This window comes from Pteropus medius, unplaced genomic scaffold, assembly GCF_902729225.1.
Source record: "Pteropus medius unplaced genomic scaffold, Ma_sr-lr_union100, whole genome shotgun sequence".
In the NCBI taxonomy this organism is placed as follows: domain Eukaryota; kingdom Metazoa; phylum Chordata; class Mammalia; order Chiroptera; family Pteropodidae; genus Pteropus; species Pteropus medius.
Window position 1 is genome coordinate 1,851,028 of NW_024349799.1, and position 20,474 is coordinate 1,871,501.

The following is a 20,474-nucleotide window of genomic DNA, read 5'->3' on the forward strand; positions in this document are numbered from 1 at the left end:
TCTATTTTCAGAATGTGCTGAGCATATCACTGGAACTGGGACCAAGAGTTTTTAGATAGAGAGGACCAGAACCTCTGGATGGCAAAGGGTAAAGAAACTCATCCCATTGGTGGAGCTAAAGAAGTAACAGCTGAGAGGGCTCACTTTGCAATGTCATTCTTTTTCCTTTCTTGCTATTATTATCTCTGTTAAAGCCACCTTTATTTCTTCTGTTTCCTGGAACTTATTAATTTATTGTGGATTTATTCTGTACCTGGCACTATTCTGGGAGAACAACCACGAAAAGGACGTGGTTCTGGCCAATTGAAAGAATCAGGGCTGCTAGTTTGGAAGTTACTGAATTAATATTCTCTAATGGGAAGAAAAAAGATATAAGGACAGTAAAATATAATGACAGTACAAAATAAGTGCAGTAATATTGGTAAGTAAAAGTATTTTGGGGGCTAAGAGAAAGGAACAATTAATAAATCTAAGGAGCTAGGGAAAACCTACAGTAGTGATAATGTTTGATTTTGTCTGTGAGGTTTAAGAGAGTTCATCAGATAAAGAAGTGGTGGGGTGGGTGGTATCATTCTTGGTAGAAATTAAGGTTTGAAGAACATTTTCTGAGACTAGAATAAAGTATTTATATGCTGAAAAGGGAAGGTGGATGATGAGGCTAGAAAAAGTAGATTGCAGCTAGTTTGTTTTCCTGAGTTTGGGAAGTTAAGGAGTTTCAACTTTTCTACCAGTGAGCAGCCATCACAGATTCTTAATTTAAGAGTAATGAGATTAAATTTGTTAGCAGTGTGAAAATTGCTCGTAACAGATTTGGGATTCTGATTCAATTCACCTTTATTTAATACCTACAGTGCGCTAGGGTTTTTATATTTGTTATTTAATTATGACACCAACTTTGTGTGAGAGGTATTTATCCCCACTTTACAGCTGAAAAAATGAAGTCTCGCAGAGGTTAAACAGTTTGCTTAGATTCACATGAATAACTGGTATTAAAAGGATACCTCCAGTTGACAATTTATGACAGCCTGGGAAAGGAATCCAAAGGCTTGCAGGAGCACTTCTTAGTATTTAGGAATAATGAGTCAGTAAAATCAGAGTCAGATTGTATAGGTGGTTTCTGATAATAAGGTAACATGTTATTAAGAAAACTATGTAATATAATCTGAAAATGAACAGTTGGTAGTTTTTAATAGAAGTGTTTAAGTGGTCAGGAATACATTATTATTTCAATGTCTTTATAAATGTCAGTGTGAAGAATTCAGACTCAGGTTGGACATGTGAAAGTGCTTGGCACCTTGACTGTCATGTTGTGCAGTTGCTCAGTAACTGCTGAATCAGAATCTAGACTGTGGAAGAGGCCTCTGAAGTTACTATCTTCACATATACATTAATCCAGCTGGGGCAGAATTCACTGGTTTTGAATGCCAGACTTTTACAGAAATAGCTTTGTTTTAGTTTGCAGGTTCTGACTTTTAAGCAGGTTCAGAAATTCACATGATCAGCTAAGATTTTATTCTAGGAAGCAAAGAAAAAAATCCACTGCTGTGAAAACTTTTTAGAAAGAAAAATACATATAAACACCAGAAGCCAAAGTCAGAAGGCATTATTCTTCCTCTCTCCTGACTCTTGTCCTGCTGGAAAATGCTACTCCAGTACATCAGTGTACTTTAATATAAGATATGTTAAATTGCCTTTATGAGAGCTTTTTCTTCTGTACTGCGTGAGAGGAGAATGTGGGAGGTAGTAGGTCAGCCTAAACCCTATTGCCTACCTCTATTTTCAGTAGCCTTTTTCTTTGCAACCTTAACAACCAACTGTGATTTCTGTAAGACACATAGATGTAAGAGCTGCTTCAACCAATTTAGAATTTAGTTCTGTGTTCCTTCTGGAGGAGATTGTACTCCTCCGCCCCTATCTTTTCTCTGTCTCTCTCTTTTATATGAACATCTAACTAGCAAGTTGTAGAGCTCATATTTGAATTCAGGTCTATCCGGTTGCCAAACTTCAAGCTCTTTCCAGTTTAGTCCACTGCCTTTGAAAGCTCCTGCCCAAATGAAAGACAGTCGAGGTGCCATCTGTCTTATAGTCATCATTACAGAATTTTCTCTTTTCAAGGAAGCTTAATAAAAGGAACTGTTAATCCCAAGAATGTTTAGATTAACACGAAGTAACCTAATATTTACTATCTACCTCCCCATTTCTAAAAGAGTCTTTGTTTCCATATCAGTGACCTTTAAATGCTTTGCACAATTAAAGCAAGACTTTTCTTCATTTTTTCCCTTTTCCCCCTAAATTGTTGCCAGGCTTTAGGATACAAGTCAATAGCAGTATAGTCATTAAATTTCAGTTACAATCTACCTTATTAAACTCATTCAAATGAGGAATTATTTTGCAGATTCCAAAAGGTCTAGATCTGGATTTAATAATGACATATATTTGATTCTATTAATTTATTTTAAAATTAGATTAGAAACTTCTCTATTTGATTTTTACTCTGAATGCCAGTTTTAGAACATAGAACCAAAATCTAATTCAGCTCATTAGGCACATTGTTGGGGCAAACATCGGGGGATGGAAATTTATTTTCATATTTATAGTATAATATTTGATACGTACAAAAGGATATTGGAACACACATCTAACTTACAAAGCATAATAATAAAATGAACACTTATGAATTCACTTAGAGTTCACCACTTGACTTAAAAATTAGAAATTTAAGTACTATCAAGGCTTCCTGTGTGCTTTCCCTTTGTTATAATCTCCACGCTCCCACCTGGAAATAAGCACACTAGAATTTTGTTTATTCTTCTCTTTTATTAGCCTTATTTTGTCAAATAAAGTTATTTTTCTTGTTTGCTACCATTTCACCTTAACATTGAGTAAATGACTGTCCTCAAACTAAAATTTAGCATATTAAATTGCATACCAATGCACATAAGTGTCTAAGGGTAGTTTGGGTATAGTTGATTTAAATGCATATGTAACCAAATTCTGTAATAAGATTTGGGCCCAGGCAATACAGAACTGTGTTTACAGAATTTTACAAAATCAGCTCTTTCATTTTACTGAACGTGTAGAATCCATATAGTAGATACTTCCTCCATATTGCTTTGTCTTTTCTAGCATTACTATTGTGTTTTACTACCTGTGGAAGGAGGAGAAAAATCACTCGTGAATGTAGCAAATGTATGTTATGTTCTCTGACTCTGCTAGTTATATTTAATCACATATTCAGAAAATACAATTTAGTTTTCAAATTTTATATAAAATTTTAAATTGTCTTTTTGGTTTAATTTTTTTGTAATGCTTATAATTCAGAAGGATTGTAGTATAATTATGCATTTAGATTATAATATCTTTTACACACTATTTGAGATAACATGTTCCCATAATATTTTTTGATAAATATTTTACATTTATTTAATCATTTTCCTATATACTCAGTATTTAGTGTAAGAGCACTAAATGTCTTTTTTAAAAAAAAAAACAAAAAGAATTATTGTTATTTAGCAGTAAAGTAAACATAAATCATCATCATTGTATATAATATAGTTTGGATCAAACATCAGTTATCTTACTAGGGAATACTTTGAAGAAGGATATTTCTGTGACTTTGTGGAATTTACTTAAATGCCATAGATGAAAATCTAGTTTTTTAATGACATAAGCTTCTTCCCTTGTTATTTAAATAATGTTTTCCTTCTTTGTACAAGTGATAAATTCAGAAGTATCTTAGGAACTGAAAATGAACAAAGCTCATTCTTATTTTCCAATTTGAATTAAGAGAAGACAGATAAAGACTGAGAAACTTGCCTAACAAATACATTAAATCTTGTAACCGATATACACTTATTCATTTAGGCTAGTTATAGGCAGAGCTTAAACTTAGCAAAGACAAAGCCAATCAGAAGCGGTCATTATTAGTAGCACATGACCAAAGCTATTTGCACAACCAATTAGGCCTGAGCAGATCCAATAAAGAAGATGTTTAACCATAAGCTGAAATATGAGTAGTATCAATATAATTAAGATCTTTGATTGAATTTTTAAAAATTCTTCCTGTAGAATAATAAATCCTAATGATTTGGTGGGATGAAAGATGCAGGAATGCTCAGAAACCAAAATGAACATATCTTGTATTCTCAAATATCGTAGGATTGTGTGGCTAACTTTATCACAGGATCAGGGCTATATCTCTATCATAGCACTGAGATTTTAAAATAGGTCTTTTTTCCTGGTGTACCAGGTTATGTCTTCAAATATTAAGAATTCCTTAGTGTGCAGTCTTATTCAAGGTACATGTGAACTGTGAAATTTCATTCATGTATATTAGCAAACCCAGCTTTAATCAAAACTTTTTGCTATTGAGGTTCTTTGTCTAAGATTTTCTTTTTACTCTTTCTTTAAGAAATTCTTTACTAAAATTTTGCTTTAATTGCATCCATTAATTTTTTTAAAAAAAATTTGTAAATATTCTTTACAAATATTCCTATTTTTGTTAGGATGGACGTTTGAAGCCAGGAGATCAACTTGTCTCAATAAACAAGGAATCTATGATTGGCGTATCATTTGAAGAAGCAAAAAGCATAATTACCAGAGCCAAGTTGAGGTAACTATGCTATCCATAAGATAAAATGAGTCATTTAGCATGTTTCCTTAAAATAGTAATCTAAGATGTATTAAATACTTTAGACCTTAAAGGAAGTATTTTAAAAAATAATATATGAAACATCATCTTAGAATTTAATCGTACTATATCCATAAAGTGATTTTTTTCGTGTTAGGTCAGAATCTGCTTGGGAGATAGCATTCATAAGACAAAAATCTGATGGCAGTCATCCAGAAAATCCATCATGCACATCCCTTTTACAAACTTCAGGAGAATATGGACCTCAGGCCTCAATGTTTAGTCTTCTTTCTTCTCCCCCTGAAATACTAATTCCAAAGATCTCATCCACTTCCAAAACTACAGATGCCTTTTCACCTTCTTTTAAGATAAATCAGGTAATCTTAAATTTATGTTTATTTATGTAGTCCATAAATCCCCTATGTGTTTTTGTATTTGTTATATACATACAGAATTATAATTTGGTAGTATAGTTTGTTAATAAACTGGTATTTCCTTGAAAGATCTTTTTCTTTTTTCCTGTTAAGATTTTTATGCTGTGCTGTCAGTAAATATTATTTTTCAAGTCATTGTGTCCTTTGTCCAGAAAATCATGATTGGGAATGGCATCACAAAAATATGCCTAAATAGCACTCAAAACTATATTAGGAATGTCATATTTATTTTCAGACAGTCCTTAATATGGTCAAACTCATTATTATTTCTGCTTGACCAAAGACAGGCAGTATTCCTTTTTGTTCCTTAGCTTCTTTCCTACACAGCGAGGCTAATCTTAATCATCCAGTGTAGGTGGATATTGCTCCCTCACATGTGTACACTAGAATATAGTTTACCCTAGTAAATTCGCACAAAAGGGGGAGTTTCTGCATCAAAATAAATATAATTAATAACCAATTACTACAGAAACCTAACAAATCAAAGTTATAAAATATAGCATATATTCTTTAAATCTGTGTTAGCTATAAAGTAAAATAAGAAACTCAGGATTTCAGTTAGTGGAACAATTCATCAAAGGTAACTTCAATTTAAGGAACATGCTAATCAGATACAGAGTATAAGATTTTCTGTCAGCTCCTTATACTTTTTCATTTGGAGTTTAATACCTTTTTAAAGACAAGGTACTTGGTCTTATATTTTGTTGTCCTTGGATAGCAGAGCTGAAAGCAGTTGTTACTTTTAATTCTGAATTGCTTTGTCTGAAGATGAATATACCAAAATTGTAGAGGTTTTATGTTTTTTGGACTATTGCTTTAATTACTTTAACCATTCTTTTTATGATAACATGAGCTTCTAATCTGGTCTTTGACCCACTTTAGAAAATGACATTTCATATTCCTCATTTTCTTTCACAGTTAAAAACTGGATACAAGAAAACAGAACAGCCTCCAGTTGCTTCTTCAGACAACAGCCCTACGAATACATCTAATACAGGTAAGTGAGCATTTAATTCCTCGTTCCTGTTGTTTTTTTCACTCTCTCTCAATGAGAAGAACATAATGTGACTTAATAGACTTTAAAGAAGGATGTATTATGGCTTTTTTCCTTCAATAAATAAAAGAGCAAAATGAATGTATTATGCAGTGGTCCCTATTAGATAATGACTTTTATTGAAAATTTTACTGAACAAAAGGTTGAAAATTTCAAAGATGCATTATCATAACGGTGTCAATGAAGCTGTAATAATCAATGGTCTGCTGAAACTGAGTAATGAAAATTCTTCTATAAATCAAGATTAGGTTGCCCCGCCGTTTTAGTGAAATACTGGTGAGGTATATTAAATGCAACTTTCAGAGAAAGTATAGAAGGGAACATACCTTAAGAAAAGAAATGTTTTGGGTTTTTTTTTTTTGGAAAAGATTATATAGATATAAATTAGAAAAACATCAGTATTATGATTTCAATATTATTGGTTTTTAATTACCATGAAATGATTTACTGTTTAAAACACTAAAGGATTGTATAAGCTACCCATAAAAAAAAAAAGGATTTTTATTAAGCTTTAAAGTATATATTGGTTCAAATGTGAAGAAAAATTTCTTCCCTTAAATTATTTCTAAAAGTTAAACACAACAACGATTAAAAAACTATACTTATAAAAAGGAAAATATTACGTATGTCTAAATTATAATGCAAATTGTTACCCACATATTTCAATTTTTAATAGTATTATCTAGATCAGAATTACAAAATAAGGAAGAATTAGTATAAATTACATAGTATCTTAGTTTGTTTGGGCTGCTATAACAAAGTACCACAGACAGGGGAGCTTATAAACAAAAAATATTTCTCTGAGTTCTGGAGTCTAGAAGTCCAGGATCATGGTGCCAGCCTGGTCCTGGTGAGAGCCTTTTTTCCAGTTGCTGACCTTTTCATCTTGTCTTCACATTGTAGAAGGAACTAGAGGACGATGTTGTGGAGTCTCTTTTATAAGACCACTAATCCCATTCATGAGGGCCTCACCCTCATGACCTAAGCATCTCTCAAAAGCCCCACCTCCTAATACTATTACGCTAGGGATTAAGATTTCAACATATTGATTTTGGGGGGATACAAACATCATGACCATAGCACATAGCTACTATACTTAACAGGAATTTACGATAGATCCCATAGTAGTTTTCTCTGATTTGGAGGAGTATTTACCAGTGGATACTTAGCATTGTTTAACCATGCATAATATGCCTTTTTACTTAATAGGATTTGTTGATGGAGGAATATTTACCAGTGGATACGTAGAAGTCTTTAGCCATACATAATATACCTTTTTTGTTGACTCTTAGAAACTATTAGTTTTATTCCCTTTACATAAACAATTTCCATTCCTTTGATATATTGTTTGTATTTTAAACTGGGGACCCATGTGAGAAAAAAAGATAAATGAAAGAAGCAAAACAATGGTGAGGAGACTTTTATGTAACCCGTTTTTAATTTTGAAAGTAATTGAACTACTCAGTGCCTCTTTTTAGCCTTTAATTTATTCAGCAAGCATTTACTGAGTATGCCATATGTGTAGAAAACATAGTTCAATAGGAATTATGAAAGAGTTAGGATGATTTCCATGAGATATTTAATAGTATATTATGAAATAAAACATGGAGTTAAAATAAAAAACCTTCATTATTCAGATTAGAAAAAGAAATGTATGTGTGTGTATATATGTGTGTGTTTATTTTATCAAATAACTACTATTTGCAGTATTCCGTGTTAACTAGAGCAGGTTATGGGTGATTTTAGTACTCTAAGGAGCATATGGTCTTGTGGATGAATTACATATTTGAAAAATTGTGTATAACCATGAACAAAGTGGACTAAGGAGAAAGTAGTAAGTGGCATGAGTGGTGTAGGGAAGGCACAGTGGTTAAATCACTAGGCTCTGAATGGAAAATTAGAGGTTCAAATCTTAACTCCCAATTTATTAGCTGTATAACATTGAAATAGTTGCCTCATGAGATTATTATGAATATTAAACAAGATCACGCATATTGAGCACTTAACCTTGTAATTGGTACTTAGCATACGTTCAACAAATTTTGCTGTTATTAATATTATAGACCCTGCAGACTAGTTTATAGCTCAGATAATACTCCCAGGGCATGTTTTCAGAGCAGAAGTGAAAGCTTTAATTCTTTAATTCAATTTTTGCTTCCTCCCACCACCCCAAAAGCTAGTATATAATAAAGGATTTGTCACAAAATGCAGAATTTCTTGGCAAACAGCAGATATCATCAGATCTGGAGGGAGGTTGTAAACATTAATTGATAGATGAAGGTAGGAGAGCATCCTAAGCGAAGGGAGCACCGTGAGCAAAAGCAAAGAAGCAAAGAAATAAGGATGAGCTAGATGTCAAGTGACCCTAGGAGGCAGATCCGAGTAGAGCGCACGGATCCTGGAGTAATGAAAAAACTGAGGTAAATTTACATCAGTGACTATAAGAAATGATGCTAGATTTTGTAATAGAAAAATAATTTAATGAAAAATATGTTTGTGTGAGTAAGCTGTGTGTAAAGTAAATATTAAAATGCAATTAAAATGGAACTTTTTTTAGGATAGAAATAGCATCGACTTAGTCCTATTTTCTTACTTGCACATAAATGTAGTAGGCCAGATGTTTTTTAGGGAAAAAAAGCAAAATCAACTCTAAATTATCTCTAAGTAATATATATTGTGATGTGTCTGTTATCAGTACTTAATTATGGGTTGTTCCCAAATTAGATTCTTACCCATGCCATCTAGCCTCCTTCAGCCAGTCGGTATTTATTAGAAAAATACAAATGAGTTTCAATGTTAACCTCAACAAAAATAAACCTAATAAGGCAAGTCTATACCAGTTCCCATCTCAAAATCATTACAAAGTGTAAAACTGGTTAGAATTTTTTAAGTCCACATACTACCTGAATATACATGAAATACTATCATTAACTTTAGCATAACACAAGCCTGCACTAAGGCTTTTGTAATTGAAACAAAGCAGTGATAGGGAAGAATGTCCAGGGAGGGTTCATGGTATTAACCAACCAAATGGTATTGATTCTGCCCTTATAAAGCATTCCCTTTGTTCAAATAGGAAGACAAGATCCAAGAGACTAATAAGCCATACTTTGAAAAGTCTCTCTCAGAGAGGAGCAAACGAAGAGCTTGAGGCCGGAACTGAAAGAACCACAGGCACATAAGGAAAGCTGTCTGTGGAGGGGTTTCTCAGGTCAAGCTACTCTAAATTACCATAGCATGCTGGATTTATGTGCAGATCCTCCTAAGGTTTTGGCTCAAAAGTAAAGGTTTAGGGAAAGGTCGACTAAAAGAGAGATTTTGTTAAGCTATGATTGCATATTATTAAATGGAGGGTTGCTATAACTTTACATTAAATCTATATAAGTACAACGTCTCTGTTAATGTTCGCAATACCTCATAGTTTTCATAGTTTTCTGTGATTTTTTATTTTACTTTTACAATTCTTGTAAGGTGGGCTGTTTTAATTTTCCTACTTTACTAATGAGAAAACCGACCATGAAGGGTATTGACACGTTTAAAAGCATTGGCTTAGGGAGTCACAAGAGATTAGAACCCTAACTTAATCACCTACTTAAGTGTATGATCTTGGGCTAGTTCCTTTACTTTTTGCGACCTTGGTCTGTTCGTCTTTGGGATGGGAATGATAATACTTATGTCACTGTAGTTGTAAAGATTAATGAGCTTATATATGTAAGTACTTGGCACACTACCTGGCTAAAAGTAAGCATAAATAAGAGCTAATCTTCTGTGATTTCTACTGTTCCACAGCAGAATTTTAAGCTTAGATATAGGAAAACGTGAGAACACATGCCTTAGTGGGTGTAGATGGCGTGTGTGTCCCTGCGCCTCCTTCTCTCTTCCTCTCACGTGCTCTCTTTCGCTCTCTTCCCCTCGTGCCCTTTCCACACACACTTATGCTTGAACTGAGTAATTGACACCCATGGTTAGTCTTGGTCTGAGACCATAATTAGGTTAGCTTGGGCCCACCTATTGTTAGTGTGCCTTTATTGTAGGTCAGGCACCAAGCTGAAAGTCATCGTTAAGCCTCACAAGTTCAAATCTTAAACATGAAAAATAAAGTTTGACTTATGTGCAATTTGGTCTGTTATACCATTCCACTTTGTGCACATCTTTTATGCTATACTTTGGTTTGGCACAGAATTTCTCTTTGTTACGAACTGAACTGAACCAAACCGAACCCAGTGGGGGTCTGCCAGTCCAGTGCACAGCTAAGCCGAACACTTAACATCAGGTTTGCAATGGAGAAAGTAAAGCTGTTTTATTTGGAAGGTACCAAGGAAGAAGAACGGGAAGCTGTTGATTAAAACCCAAACTCCCTAATGGTCTTTAATCAAGGGTTTTCAAAGGGGAAGATTGAGGAACCGAGAGTTAGAAGTTAGGAAGTACAGGCTGGTGTAATGAAGCACCATTAGTACAGGTTTTGATCAGAGAGCTTCAGAACTTGGCCGTTTGTAGTAAGGGGTTTCAGCACAGGATCTTCCTGTATAACAGACTCTTTGCTTCTGAAAGGCTTCCAGTGTTCGAGTTCCAGTCATATCACGGTCCTTTGGTTCCATGAGCAGAGTAGGGGTGGGCGGGGGCAAGACTTTGATTCCTGGTACAGCTAGGGGTCAAAGTTCTCTCCTCTGTACATACTTTGGCTGCATGACTTGTGTTTTTGGTCTGTCGTCTCTGAACAGCAACTTGGTATCTTGTTAGAAACAGGATAGGACCATTTTAAGCTGGTTTGGTGCTTACCTTAGGAGAAAAAATACATACATGTGGTATTTTTTATCCCATGGCCAATGATTAAGTATCACAATAACAAAGGAAACTTTGTTGTTTTTATCAGAATTGTAAAAAATTCTTTTATATGAAAATCAGTCTTTTTCAACGTTTGATTCCATTTGAAGCTACAAGTCAGTAGCCTTTTTTTTATGATCTTGACACATATAAGCAATATTCAAGATTTTACATAGAATGTTAAGGATGTGTTAAAGGTTTAGAGGAAGACTATTTATTTTCGTATGCACTTCTTATGTTCTTAAGAAAGAGAATGCAAATCATTCTGTACTTAGAGACAGATGCTCTGAGAAATTTTAAAAAAATGAAAACACTGCATAAAGATGTGACATTTTAAAAAGTTTTTTCTCTTCCTCTTGTTTCTATGTAGAACTAGTAAAATATCATTTAAAAGTGTATTTAGAATTGTGACAATTTAGATATAAGAATTGACATGAATTACAGGAATTTGTTTTACAAACTTTGACATATTAAAACAAATAGTTTTTTCAAGATCTGGTCCTATGTGGCACCTGCTTTCTTATTCATTCAGCAAGGACAAAGGCTCCTCTAAATAATCAGGATAGATTGAGAAGGTGTTAATGAACAGGTGAGAGGTATATAAAATTCAACTCTTGAAAGTCCATTTATGCTCTATTTAGCTCAAGAAGTTCTGAGTCTATATTTTACATTATGTGTAAACTTGAAGCAATTCACATTTTCAAGTTTTTCTATAGTACTTCCAGAACTCACATAACAAAACCACTTTTGCCAGGCAAAGAAATATCATGACCTTTTTGAATTTCTCATATGATTTTACTTATTTTGGAAGAAAAAGTGACTTTTCATTTTATAATTAGTAAGGCATTGTAATGACAGGGTAGTAGTAGGATATGCGTTTGTCTTTTAAATTAATATTTCCATGGGCCTTAATGTATAGTTGGCCACTCTTTTTATATCATATCTTTTAGGGCTCAAGTGAAACTGGTTGGTATGATACATTTTAGACTTAAAGAAAAAAATCATAAGAACAAAAGTGAAAACTGCCAACTGATTAGCCAGAATTATTTTTTGAACAGCAGGAGCCCAGAACACATCTTGTCAAATGAAAAGTTCTTTTCCAATTAAATTTCCAATTAATGTGCACCCTTGTTGTCTCTTAGATACTGCCCTTGCCTGGACTGATAATTATGGACCACAAAGAAAGAAGATTTCTCTAAATCCCTCTGTTCGCCTGAAGGCAGAGAAACTGGAAATGGTAAATACTTTAAATTTCCATTTTTCTTCCATAAAACAACAGTATTTTCACATTTGGAGAGGATAAAGGACTAGAGCCATTAGTTTCTTAAAGAGTTATTTATTTGCAATTAAATGAATGGCAGTTTGAATTTAAATTAATTTATTCATGTTTGAGTTGGGCAGTTCATGTTGTTCACTAGTACAAAATGGAAATAAAATCTTTTGTAACTAAATTGACATTCAAATTAATCTGTTTCCTCCTGTGTGGGAATAAAACAAATGTGATGTTTTACAATGTAGGATCAAAGGAAATATGAAATACATTATGACAAAGTATAGTAGACCTCATGTAGTAGCAATAAGTGCAAGGAAGTAATTCTCCATTGTTCAATTTTTTAAAAAAGTAAAGGGAGACTAAATCCTAAAGAATAAAATAGTTGAATGCTAACTGTAAAGAAGATGGTAGCAGTGTACTCATGCACCAAAAATTTGTCCCCAAGAGAGTAAAACATTGAGAGCTTCTATATGTGAAATAAACTTAAGATGATTTTAAAAGAAAAATTAAAAGTAGAAAAGCATTTTAAAACTTGTTCTTGTCACATTACCTAGGAACTGTCAGCAAAAGTGTGCTAAGTCTTTTTTTTTTTTAATATAAAAATGGATTTAGTTCTGAAGATCCGTAGCCTTTACTTACCGGTCAGATTTTGTGGATAATAATTTTTTACATTTTAGGAAGAGTTTGAAAATACATAGCAAGAATGTGTACACATTGCATTTATTCTCATATTCATACCTTTACGTAGTCCTATAACAATACCCTTTTCATTGCAGATTTGAATCTTACCCATTGTTAAAATTCTGACACAGTTCCAACTCCTTCGTCCAGACTTTGCTAATTATTATAGTTAGGGCCAATATTGCCTTATTTTTTGCACATCTATAAATCACTTTGTAGTTCCCTATAATCTTTTGTGTGTCTTATTTTATCAATGAGATAAAGCTTCTTCACATCAGTACTCTGTGTACCTACCACTATTTAAATACTTGGTTTGTGTTCAATTAAACTTTCCAATTAATTAGAATACTTGAGATGTCTTCTTTACATTTTCAGAATCCTGAGTATCTTTTGCTAACTCTTACTCTTTTTATTTTTAATATTATTAAAAAAAATAGAATGTGTGAAGTTGAAAAACACATCAATATCTAAAACTGAAGTTATTTTTTTATAATGAAATCACTTTAATAAACATTTCTGAACATTCAAGATTTAATGCTAACCATTGGTCTGGATAAGGAGAAAATTATCTGGCTAATGACTGTCAGCCTCTGTTCTTTTACCTGGTTTAAATTTTCCTAGTGCAATATATATACATATATATTTTTTTAATTGGATTAATTAGAGATAATGAAAAGGCATCTAAATTTGTATTGATCCTGAGAATTAGGAGTTGTTTGACTATTGAATCAAAATTCCAGTTTTGGTTTTTCTTTTAGCCTAAGCAAGTTGATTATTTTTGTAGAAAAATAAAATAGCAATTTTACAGCAAAAGAAGACCACATTATGTGTAAATTCAGCTTCCCTTCTTTTATTCAAAATATTTTTAGTGACTGTATTTAGTAGAACATTTTTTGCTTTCACAGTTGAAATAACATTTTACTTAATAATATTTTTTCCCTAAAATCCAAATTAGCTTCTATCCACCCAAATATATCCTGTTACTCTTCCTTTTTTGGATAGTTACATATTAATATAATAATATCTGTACTACTTTCATTTGAAATAGGTCCTTCTATTTTAGTTGCTACTTTGTTCACAGATTTAACCTTATTATCCACTATATTTTAAACATATTTCCTATTTAATAATAGATAAGGACAATGGGATCAAGTGTTTAAAATGTAATAAAATTATGTCTTTATTTCTTTATCTTATATAAATATATTGCATATAGTATCTAGAAGAATGCTTATATAATAAGATTTCGTAAGGAAAAAGTGTTGACTGATTATGTGGTTATTAGTTAATTACCCCACTCAGTACAATTTTTAAGAAAGGCAGAGAGGTTAGAATTTGATGAGGGAAAGTACTTGTTAAGACATGTGTATGAATGGCTTTGTCTTTATGACATCCTCTTAGTTTTGCTTGTCTAAGTAGACAGTTTTTTATCAGGATATTCTGGAAAGTGATTTCTAACACTGGACTAGTTTTTGTTAAGCCCTTGTCTGAAAAAATGGATTGCTTCTTTCTATGAATACTCTAAGAATGATTTTTATATATTTTTAAATAATTTCACCATAGTTATTTGTAGTGATATATTTTTTAAGGTATTTTTATAAGTGCTATATCTCATTTGATACCAACATTAAACTTATAAGTAGGTATTAAACTTATAAGTAGTAAACATAGCAAATAGAGATACAATTTATTATCTGGCTTAAAATGAAGAGTTATTGTACCTCTGTACTATCTATATTTTTGTATTTTGGGATACAGATGCCATTTCACTGGTATTTACTTTACCTCTTGCCATTTCTGTAACATTTGAAGAATGCTCTAGTGAGCAATGACATACTCAATGTCTGATTATAGTTAGTAAAATGTTCTTTGTTATTAGATTGGGAAATTTGTGACTAATATTGTACAGAAATGACATCTTTTAAATTCATCATTCAGACATCAGAAAAAGTTAAGAACAGTTATTTGTCCAAGTAATACATTTGCATTTTAAGACAAAAAGATGACATTATTCAAGAAATTATTAGAACCTACTTTTTGATCAAAAATAAATGGCTTCCAATTTATATTCATGAGCTTGCCTGACTGACATGCTGTATTTGTCCAGAGTAAATTTTACATTAAACAAAACTTTACTTATTACGAAGTTTAGCTCTAGATCAGTTTACACTGTACTTAATTGCATTTTACAACTTTATTATTAATATATTAAGAATCACTATATATTGAGTACTTCCTGTGATCTTATTTTCATTACTTTTGTAAAATTATTTTTATATTTTTACATAAAATATCAGTCATACACAGAATAATTGTACATGTACAATTTAAAGAATAATAAATACATATGTACCCAATGCCCAGCTAAGAATGAGAACTTTTGACATTGCCTGTGTGTTTCTTTTTGATCATATTATATATACTTTCCTTTTCTCCAAGAGGTGACTATATTCGAAATTTTGAGTTTATCATTTACATGCTTTTAAAAAGTTAATTACTAAAGTATTATGAGGTCGAAGAGTTTACCTTCAATTTTACTTCGTGTTGCCAAATTTTCACTTCTGATTCTCCAGCTCTTTGAAAAGTGCTTGGCTCATAGTATACGCTCAGAAAATAATTGTTGGATTGGTAAATTGTTTTCTAAAGTATTTTTACCAATTTTCACTTTTACTAGTGTTATGTTAAGAGTTCCCATTGCTTCATATATTTTACATTTAGTTTAATTATAATGCATTTTGATTTATTTTTATTGTTGTATTTTAAAAGTTTTTGTTGTTCTTATCACTTCTTTTTCCCCCCATTTTTATTATTTTCTTTGGTTTATGTTTGATTGTTATTTGGTTATTTTGCATTTAATTTTTCTTCTCCAACTTGTTTAGAAATTATGCCTTCTCTGGCTATTCTTTTAGTGATTACCTTAACTTTTTAACATGGACATTTAACTTAATCAATCTTAAGTTACTCAGACTCTTTACCCTTCTTTCAAACATATAAAGCACTTATAATTTAACTCTAGACATAGTAGTGATTGATGCACAACTTTGTGAGTATACTAAAAGTCACTTAACTGTACACTAAAGTGGTGAACTTTTATGACATATGAGTTATATCTCAATAAATCTATTAATAAAACAAAGTCACATATTAGTATGTACAGTATGGTACAATTTATGCAAAAATAAAAACTTAAAAATATTTTAAAAACTATTCATCATATATATTTATAAAAATATAAAGTAATGGTATAAAAATGTGCCTTGGAATTGTCCATAAGAAATTTCATAGAAAGAGAATATAAAAGAGTGAAAAGTTATAACAAAAATGAAAGAAAACACTTGTAAAACACATAACATATAAAATGCTAAATATATAAAGAACTCTACAAATCAATCAGAAAAAAGCCCACCAATACCACTCCTAGGTATATACCCTGCAGGAATTTTTACCTATATGCTGTAGTAGATGTGTATGAGAATGTTCATTGCTGCATTGCTGGTAAGCAGAAAACCCCGATGTCCATCTACAGGAGGGTGGATGAACGAAATGTGGCATGTCAACGTAATCAAATATTATATTTGTTAGTAAAAGTGAATGCATTAATGGTACAATAGTATATAACCTCATAGATGAATGATAAAACCATAGTGCAGGATGAAAAAAAAGCAAGTTTTAGAAGACCGTCTGTCTGCAGTATTTTTATGAAGCTAAAAAACAGAAAAACAAAATAGCAGGTTAGGGATATATATGTATGTGATAAATCCTTTAAAAATGAATAATATGGAAATGATAATCACAGTTCATTAGTAGTAGTTATCTCCAATGGAGTTGGACAGGGGTATGTGACAAGAATTTAACAATATTGTCAGTTTTCTAATTCCTAAATGAATTCGTGGATGTTTTATTTTATTCTGTTTTGAAATATATATTTTTACATATATGTTTTTAGCATACATCAATTATTATATAATACAATGTTTGGGAATATTAAACCCAACGTATGACAATTGTTACCTGTGGGAAGAAGGGCCTTTTGCAATGTTTTGTTAAATTTGAAATCTGATGTAAATATATTTAAATGTTAAGCTTTAATGTGCTATTATAGCAATTTTAAAAAACTTTCAAAAGAACTAAAATCTACAGAATGGAAAGATGTGATATATTGTAATTTTTTTAAATGTCAAACATTGTATATAGTGTAATTTAATTTTTGCCAAAAAACATGATTTGTATGTTTTTTTTTTATATTTAAGTGCTATATTCATAGAAAAAAAGTAGGAAGAATCATACACTAAACTGTTAATAGTGTTTGTCTCTGGAGCAGTGGTTCTCAAGGACAAGGATGCAGGCTTTTTGCCTCAGGGGACATTTGGCAATGTCTAGGGACATTTTTGGTTTTCACAAATGGGAGAATGTAACCAAATTAGAGATCTCTAACAAAAATTACATCTTAAAACTCCATGTATGAAAATTTAAAACATATTGCTAAGTAATTTATGAGTTAAAAACATTGCAAATAAACATGTTAAAAATGTTTAATCTCTTGTAATTAGGGGAATTCGAAATAACAAACACCGTACTCTTTTATATCCAACATACTGACAAAAATTTGTGAAAACACAAAATGCAGTTAAGAATGTAGAAAAATGAGAGTGCTTATATAATAGTGGTGTGGGTAAATTGGTTGGCACAAGTAGTTTGGAGAGTTATTTTAAAAGCTCTAATAAAGTTGACTATACATACCCTATGACCCAGCATTTCCTCTTCTAGGGACATACTTTGAGAAATTTTCACACATCTATACTAGGAAACATGTATAATATCTTGTTCTAAAAACCAAGCTGGACTAATTTAAAAAGCCCATCAACCAGAGAATGGGTAATAAATTATAGTATAGTCATACAATTGGATACCATTTCAATTTAATATATTCGAACTAGTTTTGCCGATAACAATATTGGGCAATTGTGAAATCATAACACCGAAGGAAAAATAAAGATAATTTGTAAGATTATCCTTTTGTATTATACTATTTATGTAAAATTTCAAATGCACAAGAGTACATATTATTAAGGGATCCATATAGTTATGGCATCGAATCATGGATAGGAAGAATACAATAACCTTAGGATAACGGTTTTTGCTGGTAAGCAATGGAGAAAGCTTTCAACCAAGTCTGTTTCTTTACAAAATGTGTGTATATGTACACACATACGTATATATTCCAATCAAATATTAATGAGTATTTGATGATAAGGAGCACATGTTGTTTTTTGTATTATTTTCTTCTCTTTTTTTCTTGTGGAAAATTTTGGAACATTTTTATGACCGAAGGCAAAGAACACCAAAAGTTAAGAGTCATTACTCCATGTTATGCAAGGCAAATTTTTATGACTGTGTGGACAGTGTAGGCAGATGATGGTAGACTAAGCTCCAGAATTACTTTTGAAGGAATCTTTCCTAATGTTCTTCCTTCCCCCCATCTCCTTTTCTCATTGTGCCCAGCCACGTATACATTAATCAGTTGGTTTTTGCCAAAGTATATCCTGTACAAGTCTTGTATTAAATTACCTATTGCACTAATTACATTTATTTACAATTTATTTTCACCCTAGAGACCATAGTAGCAGCTATATATTGTGTGTCCTTTTGCCTGACAAATAGTAAATCCTAAATATTTGATAAATGAAATTATGAATGTCTAAACAGATTCTAAAGGAGGAAGAAATTTATAAAGGACAGTTACCAGTATTAAACTATACCTATGTTTTAGTCTCAATATGATTAATATAGAATATGTTCTTGCCAGAATCCAATAATAGATCATCCAATCAGGCCCTATTCATTAAGATTAGGTTTTCTTCTATATAGAACTAGAGAACCTAAAATAACAGTGGTTTCCATTAGAAATTTAATTCTCTCACACTAAAAAGAAGTCCAAAAGAAGGTAATTCAGGGCTGGCATGAAAGTTCTGTAGTGTTGAGGACCCATGCTTCAACTGCCTTTCTGCTCCACCATCTTTATTGAGGTAGCTTATGAACTAGGATGACTACTTAAATTCCAACAACCAACAAACCAACCAACCAACTTTCCTATCTTCCTTCCTTCCATCTTTCTTCTTTTTTCTTTTTTAATTGAGCCCAAAGAGAGAAGGAGAAGGGGCAAGAAGTATCAACCACTGCTTTTGAAAGACTTCCCAGAAGTTTCTTATACAGTACTTTGCCTTTTATCTTCTTGGCCAGTCCGTAGTCACACTGCCTCATCAAGCGGCAAAAGGGTCTGGGAAATATCTTTTAGCTGGATGACAATGTTTCTAGCATAAAATTATGGTTCCGTTACAAAAGAACAAGGACACAATGGACATTGGAATTTAACTAGCAGTCTCTGAATTTTTAGTAAGCTATGGATGCTAAAAGGAGAAGGTAGAGAGAAGCTTTCTAGAGAAAACTTTTTCGTTTACTATTTATGTCAGCCTTGTCATAAACAAGCTAAAAATTAGAATATTTTGTATTTAAGTCAGTTTCTATTAACTTTAGTTTTGGTCTCAAGTACAAGCTATTAACAAAATATCCATGTTTTAGAGTACTACTTATATAAATTAGTGTTAAATTGGATTTAATAGAATTTCCTTGCTATTTTTCTTCTGCCATATTACATATTTTAAACTAAGAGGTAGTCTGAGTTTGAGTTCTAGGGCTATGCTTATAAATTGGGGATCAGCTAAAGTACTAGCCTTAAAAACTGAGATGGTGGTAGAATTAGGAAGCTAATATTTTATAGAAAATTAATCCATAAATAACAGACTTTTTTTGGATATCTAATTCTAGTCACTGTTCCTGGTATTGATTCTTTTCACTGGATTGTAAAATAAAATTGTAATGAAAAGTTTTATTCTTTGGAGACTTGAAAAATTGCTTAACATGAGTCCCTGTCCTTCCAGGCTCTAAATTATCTTGGTATTCAGCCCACAGAGGAACAACACCAAGCCCTGAGACAGCAAGTGCAAGTAGATCCAAAGGGGACGGTGTCTTTTGGAGGTAATATTAGGTTTATTGTGTTGTATCGTCACTGAAACTTGGTTGAAGAGTTATTGTGATCCACTTTTATTAAACGTGCCTCTTTAGAAGGAGAAAGAGAAAAATAAGACCACATTTATTTCAAGTTCCTTGATCAGTACTCCAAAGACTCATCTAGAATAATTGCTCAACAGAAATAATTGCTCTTTCTTAGAATCTTTTGGCCCTAAAATTTCATCATTCTATCATATTCTTTGTTAGTTTTTATTCCTTGCATAAACATTGCTTTAGTAATAACAAAAAAATACAAAATATGCAAGTCCTAATTTCACTACAGTGAAATTCTAATCTCTTTTTCAGCTAATATGATATGATAAATATTTTTATGATGCTGTGTAATTATTCTTATTAAAAGTAATATAATGTTGACATACTTAGTTGACATACTATAATATTAAGCCTTTCTACTATTGAGAATGTTGATAATTGGTTTCTCAGTAGATGAAATAAATAATTCTATATTTAATACCATAGTTTTTTTCCTTCTTTTCCTTAGGATAAATC

At 31.9% G+C, this 20,474-nt stretch overlaps 1 protein-coding gene across 6 annotated transcripts in view; it reads left to right on the top strand.

The window, feature by feature from the left end:
- The window catches only part of STXBP4 (syntaxin binding protein 4), a 136,720-nt gene that overhangs the window by 13,356 nt on the left and 102,890 nt on the right, over positions 1-20,474 (top strand). For all 6 annotated transcript variants that reach the window (XM_039885687.1, XM_039885685.1, XM_039885684.1 and 3 more), the window contains 5 exons: positions 4,506-4,612; positions 4,788-5,007; positions 5,983-6,061; positions 12,085-12,179; positions 19,835-19,931. In XM_039885687.1, coding sequence (XP_039741621.1) covers positions 4,506-4,612; positions 4,788-5,007; positions 5,983-6,061; positions 12,085-12,179; positions 19,835-19,931 — 598 coding nt within the window. The remainder of the gene's footprint in view (positions 1-4,505; positions 4,613-4,787; positions 5,008-5,982; positions 6,062-12,084; positions 12,180-19,834; positions 19,932-20,474) is intronic.